Raw genomic sequence first — 18,906 nt, forward strand, 5'->3', positions numbered from 1 at the left:
AACACATCTGGAGTCTGAGATATCAAAAATATCCTAGCTTTAGGAGGTCTGGAAAGCAAAAGCCTGGTCCCACTTTTAGTCAGGCATTCCTTGTGATGCTAGAGGATCAAACAACAACACCCCTCTCTGTTAGAACCTCAACACTGTTACTCCCGACCTTGAGGAGAGTAGACCAAAGCTGCTTTCTTCTTGACCTTGGAGCTACCAGTCTGGTATTGAAGCTACTAGGAGTCACCAAGTAAACCAAGTCACCTAGGAGAAGGAACTAAGAACCCATGGCGACATAAAGCCGACTACAACTTCGTAAATAGTTAAAAGCCAGTATTTGCTGATGCAGAGAAAAACTGTGGTATAGAGGCTGCACAATTATTCCTGGAGATAGCGAAAAGGAGATCTGGTGGTATTTCTGAAGTCTGCTATGAAGACGTGAGTTCTCAGTAAGCATTCCTTGTGGAACAGAGCATGAAGTCAAGGCAACTTGTGTAGATTATATCCCAGAATTAGCCAGCAGAGTGGTTCACTACACTAACAGCTATTCAGTCCAAGATTATTGTCCAGCAGTTTGTAGAAGCTTTTTTCATTTTGGTTGGAGAAGAAGTTCAAGTGTGGAAATAGCCCTTTTTATTCCCCTGTACTAGTACATTACTGGGCTTCTGAAAATAACATCATCAGTGGTGGCCGAGTTCAATGTCAAAATAGGCCATTAAATGCAGAACAGAGGATGGTCTTGTGACTGTTCCTCCACAGGTATCTTCTTTCTGGGATAGCTGATAGCTGTTCTTTAGTTTCTCCTCGTGTCAAATAGTTGTCATTACTACAGTATCTTGAAAGTGTGCTAAAAAGCAGCTGGATGAAGACAGAACTATATGAGAGAGAAGGACTAGTTGAAGAAACATCAACCATGGTTTACCTAGGCAAGACTTCACTGGTATTTGACATACTTTGTTCCCAGGCTTCTGAATGTCTTGAAGGTGAGGCTCAGATTTGACTTTCCATCCTGCGAGCTAATGGTGAATGCGGGAAAAGAACAGAGTACCTGCAGCCACCAGAACTGCTGTGGAGATGCACTATCTCACTCTGCTGTGGAAAAGATTTCTTGAAAGGTAGAGTCTTTACGCTTGGATGTGCCACATAACTGAATTTCAGCTAACTGGCTACCAAAGAATAACCAGTCTCCTCTCTGCTAATTTGGCAAAGTAGTAGACACAAGTCCCTCGAGAAACCCCCAAACAATAAAATTCAAGTAATTTACTGTTGGCCATAGCCAGAAGACAAAGATGCTCACTGCTACACTTGTCAGTTTGTTTGGACTGCTCTGCAGGCTGTAAGCTCACTAGACCATCATCCTTTTTCCTTCATGTGCAAGCTTCTGAAATGGGACTCTGCCCTCTGAAGATGATGTAATAAATAACTGCCTCCACCAAGTCCTTCATGAACCACAATTTCCAGATGCAGCCTTTCTGATTGTAGAGGCAGCTTCCCTCATCTCCATCCACTGAAATTACTACCTGCTATTGGTGATTACATCATATTTGCTTTGTGGAAGCCTGAAAAGCTGGTCACATTGTAGACTTCTCATTTCTCATAGGTGTGAAATGAGATATCGATCCCCAAATGTTTCCTCTAATTTGACGTACCATACACGTATTTCCTACCATACATCAAGATACGCTCTTAAATAATTCAGTTGCACTTAAAGCAACATATGGGCTTACTAACAGAGGTGATTAAAAACAACAGAATTGCACATTAGTTCCTATGAAGTCAGGATGAAATTTACGAAAAATAAAAAAAGATAGTATCTCAACTAGGAAATGCTGAAGTAGTCACCAAGTATTCAGAACACTACTCAGATTCAGTAGCTGCTGTCATCAAAGAGAAGTTTTGAGCAAAGTATACCCTCCACCCATTAGGAATTTGAATAGTTCATTTCTGTAATTCTTCCAGGTACCTAGTATATTCTACGTGTAGTATAATCCAGTACCAGGCTAGCAGCTCCAAGAAGAGCAGGATCTGCTAGATTTGAGACCACTACATCCACAGTTTTAACTGAGGATAGAGCCTGTCGATTTATCACGTCTTTGACAGCGTTAACATAGTGGCTAGCTAGAACTCCAGAAAGGATCACAAGAGAGGGGTTCATGGTGTGCAGAATGTTCACAACTCCAAGGCCTAATGCTGTCCCAGCTGAAAAGGTAAAATAAAAAGAAATTAAGTAGAATACTCAAAAGCAGTTGTAGCATCAGTTGTTGAAATAGGTCTGTTAGTAGTGAATTACACTGCCAGCAAAGCATTCTATTCCATAGATCAAACAGTTTTGAGTTTATTTAATCAGATAATAGGAGTGTGCTATTAATTTTTCTTTCAAAAGGAAAAGAAAAAAAAAAGGCAATTTTATTGCACAATAATGCATTATCCAGTGATATGGATGTGAAAGACAAAACAATGCATTACCACTCTAGTAAGCTAAGAGAAAATAGGAAAGTATTATTTTACCATCTTAGTGCTATCAGCTATGTATGAGGAAGAAGACTGTCTTTAAAGCTAGTAAAACAGTAAAATATCCCATGTAAAGTACTATGTAAATTGGCTTTGCTTGCTCAGACTAGCCATTCACTTGCCTACAATGAAATGTGCCCAAATTTTCCAATATAAGAATGTTGAGACCCCACTTTTTTAACTGATCTTTGCAGAAACTTTTCATCTTCTCATTTATTGGAACACAGACTTTTAATACACACTCTGCTCACATTTTCTCCATTTATATTTAACATTTCATTACCACGACTGATTTTATATAGAGGTCCTCATGTTTGTAGTGTTACAGTGCATTACCGTCTCTGTATCCCTCAAAATCTAATCATGGGAGGGTTCCACACTTTGGGCTATGTTCTCACCTGTTCTGAGAATGCTGTCTGCTTTTGTGTTCCCGAGTTTAGCTGCTTGAATGAGATGTGCAGCGCTAACAACCTCCTCTTTCTTCATTGACATTCCTTCTACTAAAAGCAGATCCTCTGTTTGAAGAGGAGGAGAGAAGTAAAGAGAAAAACATGGTGATGTGGTAAGTCAAGAAATGGAGGGTGACAAATAGGCAGTTAAGAGCTTTGCATCTCTTTTTACTTGCACACTGAAGCAATCTGAATCCTGAGCAATCTGTCCAACCCTGAGTTTAGCCAAAGCAGTCATATCCATATTCAGGGAACTACTTGTAGAAGGAGGGCATCAAACTCAAACAGTTATGGTAATTCACTAGTCTCATCAGCCCCTAAAGTTAATGAAATAAAATATAAATGTTCTCAAAACTTACTGAAGACTGAGAAGCTATCGCTGAAAGACTGTCACTGTGAAACCAAACCTCACAGAATGCCTGTCAGATTACCTTAGAGCATTCTTTAAAAGGAGAGACTAAACTCTACTACATGCTTCTGGTAATTTTGAGACCAGTGGTTCCAAATGTGGCTTGCCCTGGGTCTTGCCATCATTGAAGAAGAATTGTATTGTACTATACAGGTTGTGGCAGCTCCTGGCTTGGCCATACACAGGAATCCTATCTGGCTGCCTATACACCTCTTCTCATCTTCTCCCTGAAAAAAATGGCACGTCTATTTTTCTTAATATCATCTTTGCAAATTTCTTCCTATACCGCAATTTAGTAATGATGTTTTCAAAAATAAAGTATATAGATACCATCATGCAGTTTCTTAGCTTCTCTCTGTAATGCTATTCCAGAGGCATATGCTTCTATACATCCTTGGCTACCACACAGGCACTCTGGTCCATCTAAAGATACAACAATATGCCCAAGCTCAGCTGCACAGAAAGAACTGCCATGGATCAATTCGTGTTGATGAACGATTCCACCTCCAATTCCTGCAAAGATATGAAAACTTCTACAATTTTAAAAAAACAAAACCAAAAACAAATCAACCATAAAATACAGTTTTTAAAGGCCCCAATTCTACAGGCCATTGACATTTGCTTATTGTAATACAGACAGGATAAAATGTGCGTTAATCCTATTCTATACTGGAAACCAAAAATTACTGGTTATTGAAGAACTCTTCTCTGTTGGACACAATTAATAAGCAAGCTCATAGGCTCCCCTCCTGTTCATATAGGTATCAAAATGGTATATCATGCTTTTCCTTTCTTAAAAAGCCTAAGGATGTTACTGAACTACTATGACAGACTTTTTTAAGCTTGCGAGCCACGCTCTTTATGCGCAAAACTAACCTTTCAAGTGGCCTTAAAATCCCGCATTTCAGAGGAGATGTTTTAATGCTGTATTTAGACAGCTAAACCTGTGTGCTAGAGAGACAGGACACTTAAATCTACAGTCCTCTGCTGCCCCTTCCCAAACCCTGTGTGGGGATTCATCAGCTGGTTAATGCCACGATTCTAAAGGACTATGTACTTAACAATGGAGAAACATTACCCCACATTTGCTTTTGAGATACAGTAAGCATCATTCAGTTGCTGATCTTCTAGATACGTATCCTGATCTGACTTGGATTTCTGCAGCTGGAAAAGAATTAAGCCATAAAGCTGAAAAAAGCAAAATTATTCCAGCTGAAGTTGCTCAGATTTTCCTTATTTTTGAAAAAATTGTTTGCCTGCATAGCTGTATCAGCGGAACCCCTTTTATCAAGAAGCTTATACTATGCAAAGGTTTCATTTGTCTGAAAAAATTAAAGAGTACCCTAAAAGAAACAAATAGATATAGTGGCAAAAGGATTTTTGGTTTAAGAACCTGGTATATCACAGCTTTGCAGGCAGAGTGGTGGTGTTTATACTTTTAAGATCAGCTGAATCTTTGAATGATGGTGCTGGTATTTTGACTTTGGGTTTCATTGAACATACCCACCTGTACCAGTAATGAGTGTTACAAAATTTTCTATTCCTTTTCCATGACCAAATTTCCTCTCTGCTAGAGCAGCACAGTTTCCGTCATTGTCCACCCAGACCGGCAGGTGCAGAGCATCAGATATTGGAGTTCTGAGATCCACAGAGCTCCACTCCTGAATGAGTTTTGTAGAGTGAAGCACAATTCCTTCTCGAGGGTTTACCCGTCCCCCTGTGGAAATACCTAAGTCCCAGAAATTCAGGAGAGAAAAATCAAAATTAAGTCTGTGTAATACTTTAAGTAAAAGATCTATTTTTTGCTTTACAAAGTCAAGTATTTTTATTTCTAATACTAGGATTTGAAGCAGAGTGTGAAAGTAAAAATTTCTAAGTATTACTGGCAGTGCAATTTCTGACATGTAAAGATCATTCATAGAACTCCATTGCTGCAATCACAATGCACCCAGTATCTTAAGAATAACAAGATGGGTAGTTGTTAAGTGTTAGTCAGAGAGTTAGTGTTCTTACTTCAGGCAAGACTGCAACAAGCCACTTAATACGTCTGTTTCTTTTCAGTCATACAGTAAAGACATACAGCAGCAAACTGTACAAAATAAATTTTTCAAACCCTGGAACAATAGAATTGTCCTGAAATTTCCTGTAACTCTCAAGATTTAGAATGACTAGAAGTAATCACTGGATTTTGAGCAGTAATTTCTACTTAAAAATACACTCCAGAAAAATCAAGATTGTGTTCAGAGATTTGTCTACTGAATGGAATAATGGCTATTAACTCTTAGCCAAACCAGTTTTCTCTAGCTGGAGAGGCTTCCAAAGTTGATGGACTCTTGTCAGGACCTCTGAAAAGCAGGCCCCTCTATTATGGAGCTTATTTAGCTCTAGCCAACAAAGTTTGAACATCTTACCTATTATTCTTGTACAAAGATTGTATCATTGTGTCACCAAATGTTTATTACAACAAAACCTTATTTATACTTACTTGCTAACTCAGCAATAGCTTAGTAAAACACATCTATATTTTCTAAATGCCACAATTCTGTAACTGATGTAAATTACTATGGGAACTAGCAGAAGCTCTGTCTTTATCCTCTTTTCTCTACTATCAGCTCCAGGAAGATAACTTAAATACTGCCTAATTGCAATAAATAGCTCTCACAATTACCTCTGTGCAACATTTGTGTATAGATCTGGGTCTCCTTTGGTTTTAAATCTGTGTAATGTGTAAAAGTTTTAAATTTGTGTAAATTTGTAAATGTAAAAAAAAAAAAAAATAATATCAGTCTGCCAGTGTCCTTTGGGCCTGATAGTCTTTACTTTTCCCTTATTTTCACAAAGCTTTTTTTAATACAAATGCTTTGTTCTGAGTGGGGAAAAAAAAAACCCACAACCAAAACCTCCCAAACTGAAACTAACTACAGAGCTGTTGCAATCAAGACTTACCTGATCATCAAGACAAAAGATGTTGAAAATTATTTTTTTTTCCAGAGTCCTACTTCTTCATCACTCTACAAACCTGTTTTGTATTAGTGGGAGTTCTTCAATCAAAGTTATGCTTGTGTTGCTAGTATTTTGAAAGCTGACAGCAGTTTGTAGGACTAAAAGGAGGAAACAGTTTTTTTCATTGCTTTCTGTTAGTAGCTCTTTCGCCTTATTAATTTCCAATGGTTATTACTTTTAGCCTTACCTATGATAGCTGGAAGGTGGCCACTGTTACTGATAAAAAGTCCAGGATTAAATCCAGCCCTTCTGCTCAGTCTTGCAAAAATTTCACCAAAGTTAAAGGAACTTCTTATGATTATTAGCCTTAATGAAATGACTAGAATCTAATACATTAATTATTCCCATAGGAAGTATGTGTCCTTCTGTAAAGACAACTTTCAATTTCAGCTAGTATTCTGATTCAAACTATGAGTCTAAATGAGGCAAAGAACAGCTAACAAAAATACCCAGGTAAGAAATTTTTTATTCTGCAGCACAACTCATCCCCTCATTACTCAGTAACTGAACAGTAAGCAATCAGTCACAGAAGGAAGGGGGCTGAGGAATAAGTAGGAACGCAATTCTTGTAAAATGACAAACCAAAGGGAAGTTTTTTCTGCATATATAAACCTCTGTAAACCAGTTGATGGTTTCATTATTCTAATAAATGTAGCTGATGGTGAACTGTTCTTAGATACCTGCAACAGTGACTACTGTAGAGTTTACCATCTTTTCTACAGGAACTACGAGGCTTTCATGACTTAGCATTTGGACACAATAAAACCATTTGGGTGGTTAAGTCATGTGTATTACCCAACAGATAGTCTGAAAGATTTGATCTGAAGTTCTGACAGATTTCTTCTGAGGGCTTTGTGTACTTCACATTGCTTTGAAAAATACTTTTAGAAGTTGTTCAAATAAACTTTTCTTCCTATTGTGTGATTCAAGTAAGTTTTGGTTTGGAACAAACTTCTTTTGGAGCATTTCTCATCTAAAATGAGGATTTTATGTCCTCCTCAAAAATCCATTAATTGACACCTTCATAAATAACTGCAATATCTAAAACCAGGGCTTCCGGTCATGATGAAACTGAAGAAGTCCTGTCTGGTATAAACACATAGTTTAGCTTGGAACTCTACTACAGCGTAAGTAAACTGGATATCAACAAATGGCTGCTTTCATGTCTTTTAGCTGCAAATTTAATCTAACATTTTAGCCTTTTTAGTCTGCCCTAGTGTAACTGAGGATTTTGCTGCACAGTTGATCGTTGATCCTGGCCATAAAGAAAGGCTTACAGACAACAGAGGAAACTTGACCCAGCTGCAGTTGTTTCAAGAGCTGTTTCAATATACATTAAGCATCTGATTCACAATTCTGAGACTTCAGGGAGCTTCAATATCCACAAAATCTACATACCACACATTTTAGCTATAGTTTAGATATAACTTAGATTGCTTTCAAGGCTGTTACAGACTGGGGCAACTTCAGTCTTTATAGTCAGCTTCTCTTTTTCACAGACATTTACGCAAGTTTTTGTGTTAATATAATTTCAGAGCTTAAAATGCACAAAACTGATTTGAGAAAAGTAATTTAAATTAATCAGTAGTGATTTCATTTAATGTTGAAAAACTTAATGAAAATACAAAGTTAGTATTTGTTAACTTACCTACTCCCAAAATTCTGCAGTTCACATTTACTGCCTCCGATGCAGCCTCTATACACATCTTTAGAATCAATTCTAGCCTGTCTTCATAAGTTTTAGGGTTGAGCTGGGTATACTTCTTAACTATTTCACCCTAGAAATTAAAACCAACAAAACATGCTCCATATAAATGTACTTGATGATGAAATTTCTCTTCGATTTAAACTACAGGTCAGCTTGTAAATGGAGAGTCATAACTTCTCTCTTAAAAATAATACAGGTGGATGTCTTAGATGTTAGTCCTACAGGGTGTTTCTGACAACTCTGGGGGACAAGTTTGCAAGATTAGGCTTTACATTCTGCTTCTGTAATCGACATCCCCTACCTGAAATAAAATACATATTTTAAGGAACACATGGATTGTCTAAGGAAATGTCACAGGAGTTACTGGAACTGTTGTTAGGAGTAAACCATGATAAAGCAATGCACTTCAGCTCAATACTATAAAGAGTTTTAAAAAAGTAAGAGAGTAGCAATTGCTAAAAAGGACAGAAAACCCATAGTGATTGAAGAATAAAATGTTTCCAGTTTCACTACATGAAAGTTCTGCATGGTGTCACAGACACTGCTATTTTACCAGCAGGAAGAGAGTCAGCCAGAGAGAAATGCTAGATGTTTCAATGCAAAATTTACTGTCCTTTCAGAAATAACTTTTCTTCTAAGCAATTACACTTCTGACTAACTTGAAATATTTCTGGAGTACTATCTACCATGATATATGTTGTATGGGGGAGGGAGGGTCCAGGAGGAAGGAATTATTTTCAACCCTAGAAGTCATGCAGTGGTAATGAAAGCATTCATTATCCATGCCTGAATCTGGGGGTACTAAGGAACTCATCTTAATGTAATGTCAATATTGGAAGATTAGGCCAGGAAATTGCATAAAATATGCTGCTCAATGATGTTATTCTCCCTATTATATCCTCACTACTCTACAACATATCTACATGAACAGCAGTGTATTAACACAACTAAGCAAAAAGGAGTAATAAAGACAGTCTATATGCAACATAGGAGAGTCACCGTTGCCAAAACAACTTAGAAAATTCCAAGACATCAATGGTTTGAGTATTAGATCCTACCATCTCAGCATCACATCAGCAATAGGGTTTGGGGATTTTTATGATATTTACTTTCCCCTTCATTTTTGGTTTGGAGGGGGAGGGGAGTCAGAGGAAACTATTTTGGAAGGCAAGACTGCAGCAAACATTATCAGGAGACATAATAGCTTTTAAAAGGAGGTTTTGAAAACTCAGTTATTTTGTTCGTGAAGAAAACCCCTTCAACTCTGTCATTTCCTGTTAAATGCTTACACCTGTTGCATAAATTTTATTATGAAAGTCTGGTCCTTTTCACTCTGACTTGCTAATATTTCAACTTTCATAAATGCCACCTCATGCTACACTCTGCAAAATGGACAGGATTTTTTTAAATTAATTTTTTTCCTGGCTGTGTTGGCAGAAAATGTGGTGTCAATTTTACTTCTAAAAAAATTATACATTTGCAAGTTTTCTTTAAAATCTTAAAGATCTGCCAGACATTATTAAATTAATACGAAAATTCTGGATCATATCAGATCAATTTACATAGCCTTTCATCTTTCTTCAGGAAGCTTGCTTTTTTCTTTCTGGATAAATATGTCTAACTGATCTAGCTATCTGGAAGTAGGCAGTGTAACAGTAGGAGTAATTGTCCAATACTTTTGAGCATAAAAGCCAAAGACTTCTCAACGTGAGTTTTATTCGCATCTTTAAAGTGCTGCAGAGTTCAGGATTTTTAAGGGTTTTTTTAACCCCTCCAGGAAGATGGGTATCTAAATGAGTTAAAACTCTTCAGTCCTAACTAGCCTTTAATTTATCAACTTGGATTCGAATTATATCAAATATTTTTACACCATCACCAAGTAATCTTTCTAAGTTAGCTGTCGAACATTTGTAGTATGTTGTCTACAGCAGAGCTATGCAAGCAATGCATACTTAGTGCTATGACACAGGTAAACGAAAGCTTCCTGCTGTGCCATTACCAGAGAAATGGGTTGAGGAACTTCTAAGCATGGAGACCATTACATCACATAGTATCCCTAAACCTGAACATCTCTCCATCCTTACAAAGCTGTAACTTTAAGCCTATTTCAAATAGGTTACTTTGACAGGAAGAGAGGGGCTTCAGACTCACAATCTTACTCAATCTTTAAAGTCTCTATGAACTCTAGAGTATGTATCAAATTCTACTTACTCTGATGATGGTATTAAACCATCAAGCACCGCTTTTCATGCATCAAAGCACATGGTCAACACAATTAAAAAACCAAACCAAAAAGCCTGATAGGAATCATCATACAACTCAAACCCACCACCCTTTTCCACTGCAAGATCAATAAACTATAATTCAGCTGGTTTTAAGAGACCTTTTCAAACCACTTCCTACTATTTCAGCAATGAAAACACCATACCCTACCAGGCTATCTATTCCAGCCGTCTCTTGCATTGACAGCCAAGCTGGATAATAAGAAAAACTTTAAAATAATTTTCCCTTCTGCCCTTTTAATACTTTTCTACTTCTTCATGCACAAGTGAATCTGATTTTTCTCTTTGTGGAAGAGGTTTCTACATATCTGAAGGCTTTTTTTTTTTTCCCCAGTTTCCTCTTCTCCAGACTGAACAAATCCAGTTTCTTAAACTTTTCCCTGTTTTCCATGTCTGTAATAATTACTATGGTTTTTCTCCTGATTCTCTCTCCAAATGGTCTACATCTCTGTGGTGTGATACATTATGGTGACACTGTTCCAGCTGAGGCTTGGCACTGTCTTAATGATTGTGCTTCTATGCAAGTAGATACTGAGAATTTTTGATTATGGCCTGTTCTTCTCTTGGTAGAAGAGATGCAAAGTTTTGTATGTTGAACCCAACCACCATGAACCACTCTCCCTCAGTAAACTGCTTTGCTAGATGCTGGTTGTTGCTCAAAATGGTTGTGTATGTCCACTACATGGCTGTGTAAGGCAGCCACGAAGTAAAAAGACTGCTCTTGGAGCCTTGCCCTTTTTTGCTCAACCTACAAAAAGCTGCAGGGTGAACTGAGTCACCTTTTATAGGAAACCAACACATCTGAAAGTTGTCCTATTCTTCAAGGTCTGTATGACTCCACACAGAGAGGGAGCAGCTAGGACCATGCATCAGCAAGTGGGCTTTGCCAGTTTAACAGCAGCCTCAGAAGAGCAAACCAGGAGGCAAATTGTATCAAGACTGTACGAGAGGTGCAACAAAGGAGGGAAAATTACCTTACCCCTCAACGCCAACAGCCAGTAGGACTGCTTTGTTTTGGAGCTCTTTTGCTTCATAACCCCATATCCCCACTGCAGGAGCAAACCCACAAAGCCCAATGGAGTTTGCAGAATATCTAAAAAGCACAACAGAATATTTACCTTCATACTGACAATTGCTACTCGGAGATTTGTTCCACCTAGATCCACAGCCAGAGCACTCTGTGTCTCTAGAATGTGGTCAATATCTTGAGAGATATTATCTTTGACAGGAGGAAAACAGAATTTCTTTTGCAGTGGCTCTTTGAGGTCAATAGATTTGAGAAACTTCAAAATCCTTGGGACAGCATTACCATCTCCGTATATTTTTGAGCTATAATATGAAAAAAAGAACCAATTTAATTGGAAATAATAATAAAATCTGTAAAGTTCTTTATATGACAGAAGACTGTAACACTGTGTCACTACAAAATTATGATATAGCTACTATGACAACACTGCAGCTCACACTACCCAAGTCTGTTATGGGGTATGGTAGGTAGTGTCAGTAGTTTGAAGATCACACTGTTGACTGTGCAAGTTGGGCATTAGCTCAATTTTGGAATACAAAACATGGAATGTAGAAAACTGGAATGCTAATGATATCAATAAAAACAAAATTAAGAGTTTAATGAAAGGATGCACATTATAAAGCTCTAAAATTATGGAACGTTTATGTACATGCTACATGTCCAGACAAACTGTACTTATCACACAGATGACAACGGCACATTCATGTCAGTTTGCAACACGTAATTCTGGTTTTAAAATATTATCATACATGGTGTCAGACATCTGGTATTACAGAATTCAGTTTTATTACTCTGTTGAGGTTCTTAAGAAGTATACTTTTGATTCTTATCCTTAATTAGGGAAATATTGTCTCTTGAAGTTTGTAAGAACTTAAAGAACTGAGAGTCAATACTGTAGGGCTGAAGAATAACAAAGAGCATCTTGCTATAATCCTGCAGCTCCCTTGGAAGCTTGCACTCAGGACTTGCTATGTATTGTGCCTGAGCTCAATCCAGTTATAAAGTAGTGTGTCCTTCAGGCACAAGTCAGAAGGTAGGCAGACAGGATGTTCTCCCCCATGCTGCTCCTATGGAACAAGCTCTCTTAGTCATCCTAGTCCAAGCTACCATACGAATTTTGTCCTCTTCATTCCTGTTGGATGTTAAATTACTAGTTATATCAGAATATTACTAGTAATATTTTGCTCTACAAGTACTAATCTGCATATTGAACATTGCACTGTGATTCTGAATGATGCATGAGGAATAAAAAATAATTTGTAACCTCAGACTAATGCATTAAAAGCACTCCAATCAAGCATGATAAACCACCTCAGGACTGAATGCCTTTTACTCCACTGCTTCAACACCCCCTGCAATGAAGCAAGATGAACGTATTTACCATGGATACTGTTTACCAAACTGCAGCTGCAGAGCATGCAAAATCTTATCCTGTGTATCAGCATCACGAACGTGAAGAACATTTTCACCTGGATGACAGAAGTTAACATAATAGGACAGGTCAGCTCCTCAAATTACATTAGAGGATAAGAACTGCTTTAGAAATAAAGAAATAATTATTTTTGTTTCCTCTGAGCAGGAAAGACTCCAGCCAGATTGACATCACTTTTCATCAGTAACATGCCTCTCCTTGCTCCCAGTAAAGCAATGGTGATTCCTATGATATGCTGTCATGCATTACAAAACACTAGAGAGCAGAATTTTATTATTAAATTTAAAATGCATGAGTAAAAACAGGGTGTAAATGACTATTTGTGTCATATCTGCATATCTGTAAAATACCACAATACAGTTACTTGCTGATGGGTGAAGAGTTCATATTTTTTGAAGTGAAATTTTAATACATGTCAAACATCGAACTAGCTGTATAAAGGTAAACAATTAGTTCCCTATTCTGCTAAATGGTATCCACTGCAAATGGAAATATATAAAGATAAAAGCCTCATTATCTTACGTAAAACACACAAGCAGCACTAACATGATACAGGAATAGCCAGCGAAGCTTTAAAATGGGTCAAAAATTATGTTGCACTGATACGGCAAGATGGCCTCTGTCAAGCATTCGTTCGACTTTATCCTGTGGAACAAAAAAAGCCTCAGAACCATGAAGAAATTTAAGTAGTTAAGCAAACATGTACCTGTTTCTCTTCCTGTCTGACGTGTCCCCAAGTTGATGACAGGTGTGCCAAATGCTCCCACCTCTCTGACACCACAACTGCTGTTACCAATCATACAACCAGCATGAGCAACTAGCTGAATGAACTGGTCAAATGGGACATGCTTTACTGCCCGAAAATTGGGATGATGTTCAATGCCCTTCTTCCTCATCACCCGAACCATCTCCTTGCTTCCTACAGAAAAACAAGAGGTAGAATAAATGAATAATTTATTATATAAATTACTACATAAATAATTATTATATAAGTATATATTTATTACAAGTTCTATTGTTAAACATGCAAAGGAGCCAATAGCTGTTCATTGAGTTGCCAGCTCCAATTTGGTTTTGTTCTCTTTTTATCCTCACAGTCTAAGTTGCAGAGCTGGGCCCAAGTTTTTAGTTAATTTAAAAGGCACTAATATTGCTTCTACGTGTCACATGGTTTCCCCCTTCATCTTCCTCCCCACACTGAAAAGCTGAAATGTCCTCCAGCAATGTAAACATGGAGCTGCAGTGGATGCAAACCTGATGCTGAGACCATCCAGCTATTTCCATCTTGCTGGAGGTTCTAGGATAAAAGCACTCCATAAGAACCAATGTATGCTTTAAAGACAAGCTGCTATGTGTCCCATTTTACTCACCTGCATCCACATTAGGGAACAGAACAAGTGTTCTCTTGTTGAAGGAGATGAGTGCATCTAATGTCAGCTCAAACATCTTTATGGAATGTTTAATATCTGTGGTTACAGGATGTTGCAGAGCAACTATATAATCTCTGGTTTTGACATCTTCACCTGTCCAAATGGAGCCCAAGAAAAAGCTTTTGTTATTGGCATAGAATAGTAAGAGGAAGGGAAGAAATACTTTTGAAACTACCAGTGTGAAAGCCTGAACAGTCAAGGCACTGAATAAGATATCTAACACATAAATTTCAAAGCTACAAAAACTCAAAGAAGTACCAGGAGTATCTAGCTTGTTATTTGCCTCCTTAAGCAAGTCTTATAACTTTAGAAACCACTACGTAAACCCCAACAAATTGTTAACTTGCAGGCCTACATCTAAAGCTTTGCAATACTATACCAGGGTCAAGAGCCTGTTCTCACACCAGTGTAAATCTGGAGTAACATGAAAGCCCTGAAGCTGCTCAGGTTTTCTGTCAGTTCTCCATCCTCAAGCAAAGACTTCATTCCCATTTTAAATTTTAAAAAAGTCAGTCATACTTGTTTTAGTATATTTGATAAAAAAGTTTGTCTACAAAATATTCACCTACTCATCTAAGAAGATTCCAGCTTCCAACTACACGGGTTACTGTGCCACATAGGAAATTGCTTTGTCAAAGATAAAAAGCAAACACAAAACCCCATTGTTTACAGGAATTCTTTGTAAGTAAATTAATATGAACACCAAAAGCCTTTGGTGCATGTTCCCCTGTTGCACTGCATTCCTTCAAAGAATGTTGATAATATAAATTCCCTTTGATTTTCTTTACATTAGCCCTGAACAGCTGATTCTATTTAAATACATCCTTTACACCAAAATAACTGTTTATATAAGACTGTCCTGTTTTTAAATTGTTCAGCTCAGAGAAATTACCTATTTAAGGAGTTATTTTATTTGGCAAAAGGACCAGATGTGTGTACTAGAACAGATTTGTAGCTTTCCACCTCTACATGGTAGAACACAGATCAAAATAAAAAGAAAATGTAAAGAAACAATAGACACTGTTACCAAATATCCTATTTTTTTTGAGAAGAAGCAGGCTGATGCTTGATAACCATCTCCAATTAAGCAAACTTAAACTTACTAGCAAGAAGTCTGTCTGTTTCTTTCCTGTACTTTTCTCAGAGCCACTGGTCAACAGATTCCACAGGCTGATAACCTAGTTACTGCGTTTGTCTAGTGTTGAAAGTCATATGAAAAACATACAAAGTGACTGCTCACCTAGCCACATGCGTATAATACTCATGTAGTCCTTATTTTTGGCAGAGAGAAGCTTGTCATACGAGGGACAGCCTGCTAAAAGGATGCGGTCATGGTCTTCACACATGGCTATCAAATGCTGCTCTGCACTCCTTGTGCAGCACACGTGGTAATGGGCCAGTTTGGTTATAGCATGTCTGATAGAGTCATCAATGGTCCCACTGACTTCCCCACCTTCAATGTGAAGAATGCGAATATTCATCAGGGCTGCAGATGTGGCTAGGGCCAAAGCATCAAATCTGTCCCCATGAACTATCATTATGTCAGGTTTTAGGCGGTTCAGGACATCTGGTAACTTCACTAATGCAAGGCCCACTGACTCCACCATAGCTGCTTCATCCTCCCCTCTCACAATGGTGTGCAATCTTGTATGAATATCGAAGTCATCTTGTTCAATCATACGATAGGTGTTACTGAAGGTAAGAAGAAAAGGGTTAGAATAAATACAACTTGGCTTTACAGCAACATAGCTTGACAAAATAACTGCGTTTTAGAATAGTTGTACTGGGTTTGAACAAAGGCCTGCTTATCACATCTCCTTCACTGAGGAAACTAGTTTTTAAGATTTCAACATCATCCATAAGAAGATCTTCCCTCGTATTCCAAGCATCAAGTTTTTCTAGACACCTTTAATGAGGAGCCTTGCTGAACATGTTCTGGAAACCCTCAGAAATCAAACTCTTTATTCATGTGATTGCAGAGCCTTTTGGAGAATAGATATGGCATGATTTCCTTTCAGGAAAGGTATGTTGACTCCTCACTAATGTATCGACTTTGCTGGACAAATGTACAGATACAACAGACATGATGCAAACCTGAGGCCTGTATGTTCAAGGAAAACATGTTGCAGCTAGCATCCATTTTTCAGATTCTGTCTTTGAGTTGTAGCAAGACTTACAGACTTAAAAATCACTGCACAAAGAAGCACTAAGTTCAAATTAAATGGGCTTTTGCACTAAAGAAAAGGTTTTCCACACATATTACCAGCTTCATTACATAATGAGAAAATTAAAATATTCCTTGGATACTGAGAATTGTTATTGTTTACAGTTACGCCTTTGAAATATGAAAGATCATGCATCTGTATAAGATTACCTGTCTTCCACATTCACTAAACCTGCCATAAGTAGTCTGCAGACACCCAAGCAGTACTAGGGTTTAAAAATACTGACCACAAAGCAACTAACAACAACATGTCAGATCAAAATCTCTATTGCTTTGTGCATTATAAATCAGTTACATCAGAGAGACAGGTTTTAAACATCTTGGAACTGAAAAAGTAGTACTTCACGTTAGTTTGCACAAGTCTTGGAGACAGCAAAGGGTTCAAGACTACAGAAAAATCAGGGCCGTCTTTCTCCTCTTCAACAAATGAAATGGGATTACTGTACTTCTCCAATCGAGCACGATGCAATTCAGCATGCTAATCTGGCAAGAAGTTTGGGATTTTTTGTTTATTTAAATCAGGTTAGTTTTGTGGTGTTGAATTCACCTTGCCATATTATGTTATTAGATGGAAACAGCATCCAGAACGAACCAAGGAACAGAGCGCTATATTGAGAATGGGCAGCAGCGGAACTTCCAGTCTTGGTAGTTTGATAATACAACTTCCTCACACTGTAACTTACAAAGTGTCAAAAATTCTCAATGCCAAGTCCAAAGAAGTCTTTACTTGAAGATATGCGTAACATTTCTAAAAGCTCAACAATGCTGATATGCTGCAAGCCTTATGCTAAAGTCAGATTTTGACTTGCAAAATAAGTGTTTTCCTTTCTATTTCACTTACTGTGCCCAGTATGGTAAATGCAGGCTGAGCAAAAACAACAACCACAAACCCAGCAAGAATACGCATGCTGTCCCTTCTGCCTTTTCTCCAGCAAACAGGAGAATATTCACCTGGGACATGGGAATTCCTTCCAAAGGAAGCGATTTGGACCAAGACATTCCATCCTCCTAGGCAGGTGGTCTGACTGCTTATTTACAGAGTGTTATAGAGGGGACCCTAATCTCTCCTGCCACACCATACGTAATACATCTATCAGTTACTCATTCTGTCAGAAAGAGACAACCACCCTTTCCCTCCTCCACAATCCTGGAAGTAACAACCAACAGTATTCCCCTGAGATATGGAATATATAAGCTTCTCCAGTATCTAAGTTTCTCTACTAACTATGCAAAGCAAAAGAGCTGTAACTTAAAATGACTTAAGATTATCTTTTCTCTGTGATAATTAAAAACTGTAACACGTTTTCTTTCCATAATCATCAGATTCTTAGGGAAATCTAAATGAATTGAGTTTCTCAGTTCATATAGTCTGTGATGCTGTTAAAGATCTCAATTACAGCATTTACAGAATACTTTCTAAAATTCCAAGATTGGTTGAAAAAAATACAGAAATATGCCATCTCAGAAGGAGCGGCAAAATGAAACAAAATCTGAAAAAATACATTCAAGTTTTTATTGTGTACATTCATGATGACAACCATTTTGTATCCAACATTCATGACGTTATCATTAACACCCCAGAAACAGATTGGCAGATACAAAGAAATCACCTTACCCATAATCATCAATCAGGTGGGAACCAAGCACTACAACATCAAGCTCAAAAAACTGTGGTTCTGCCTTAATACCAAACATAATGGGAGCTAATTTTGAATAATCAGCACGGTTGCAAGTAGCAACACAAACACGAAGTTTGTGGTTGTTTCCATTCTTCTCCATGACTTCTTTTTGTTTCTGTTTTGAAAGATTCTTGAAATACACTTCCTGAAATAGGAAAATAAAAAGGAAGCAGCATTAATAATAATATTTATAGCAAGTAAATGGTGGACTTCATGCACAGCATACACAAGGGCAGCCCAGAATCATGGACATACACTAACTCATCCACTGATAACGGACAACTGATACCTTACAGTATCTATCATTAGAAGACTTTAGAAAAGGACAGTTGGGGGTTTTTTGAGTTAAAACTCACTTAATTTTAATACCTCTATAAGTAATACATAAAAATTCTATATAAACAATATTTAACTATTATGAAGTTCAACTGTATTAAACAGGAAAATGACCTTTTTTCTGTTCAGACAGAAAATTCTGTATAAGTGGAAAAACTATTGATGCCTTAGTAAATGAAAGAAAAAAAATCTCATATTCCAAAACCACACAATGGAACAAACTGGTAAAAGATACATCCACTGACAGACTCTGTGGACAAAAAGAGAAAGTTTTTGCCTGAGTCCGTTTATGTATCTGTTAAACACACTTTGATGAGGTAAAGCGAGTTAAACATTGACTTCTAAACCCTTCCATACTATTTTGGAGGCCAAAGTACATCAAGATATTCAGTAAGACAATATTAGATTACAATAACACAACAACTTTT

General features: G+C 37.5%; 1 protein-coding gene across 1 annotated transcript; it reads right to left on the reverse strand.

The window, feature by feature from the left end:
• Window positions 1-953: 953 nt before the first annotated feature.
• Window positions 954-18,281, reverse strand: GNE (glucosamine (UDP-N-acetyl)-2-epimerase/N-acetylmannosamine kinase). The gene is made up of 11 exons (XM_009634651.2): window positions 18,079-18,281; window positions 15,480-15,931; window positions 14,180-14,332; window positions 13,516-13,728; window positions 12,759-12,846; window positions 11,469-11,679; window positions 8,009-8,138; window positions 4,865-5,086; window positions 3,688-3,870; window positions 2,898-3,014; window positions 954-2,187 (listed from the first exon to the last, which is right to left on the reverse strand). The coding sequence occupies exons 1-11, from the start codon at window positions 18,240-18,242 to the stop codon at window positions 1,952-1,954; spliced, it is 2,169 nt and encodes a 722-aa protein (XP_009632946.1). The 5' UTR covers window positions 18,243-18,281; the 3' UTR covers window positions 954-1,951.
• Between the last annotated feature and the right edge of the window lie 625 nt (window positions 18,282-18,906).

The sequence above is a fragment of the Egretta garzetta genome, unplaced genomic scaffold (genome assembly GCF_000687185.1).
Source record: "Egretta garzetta isolate BGI_Z169 unplaced genomic scaffold, ASM68718v1 scaffold1322, whole genome shotgun sequence".
Taxonomy (NCBI): domain Eukaryota; kingdom Metazoa; phylum Chordata; class Aves; order Pelecaniformes; family Ardeidae; genus Egretta; species Egretta garzetta.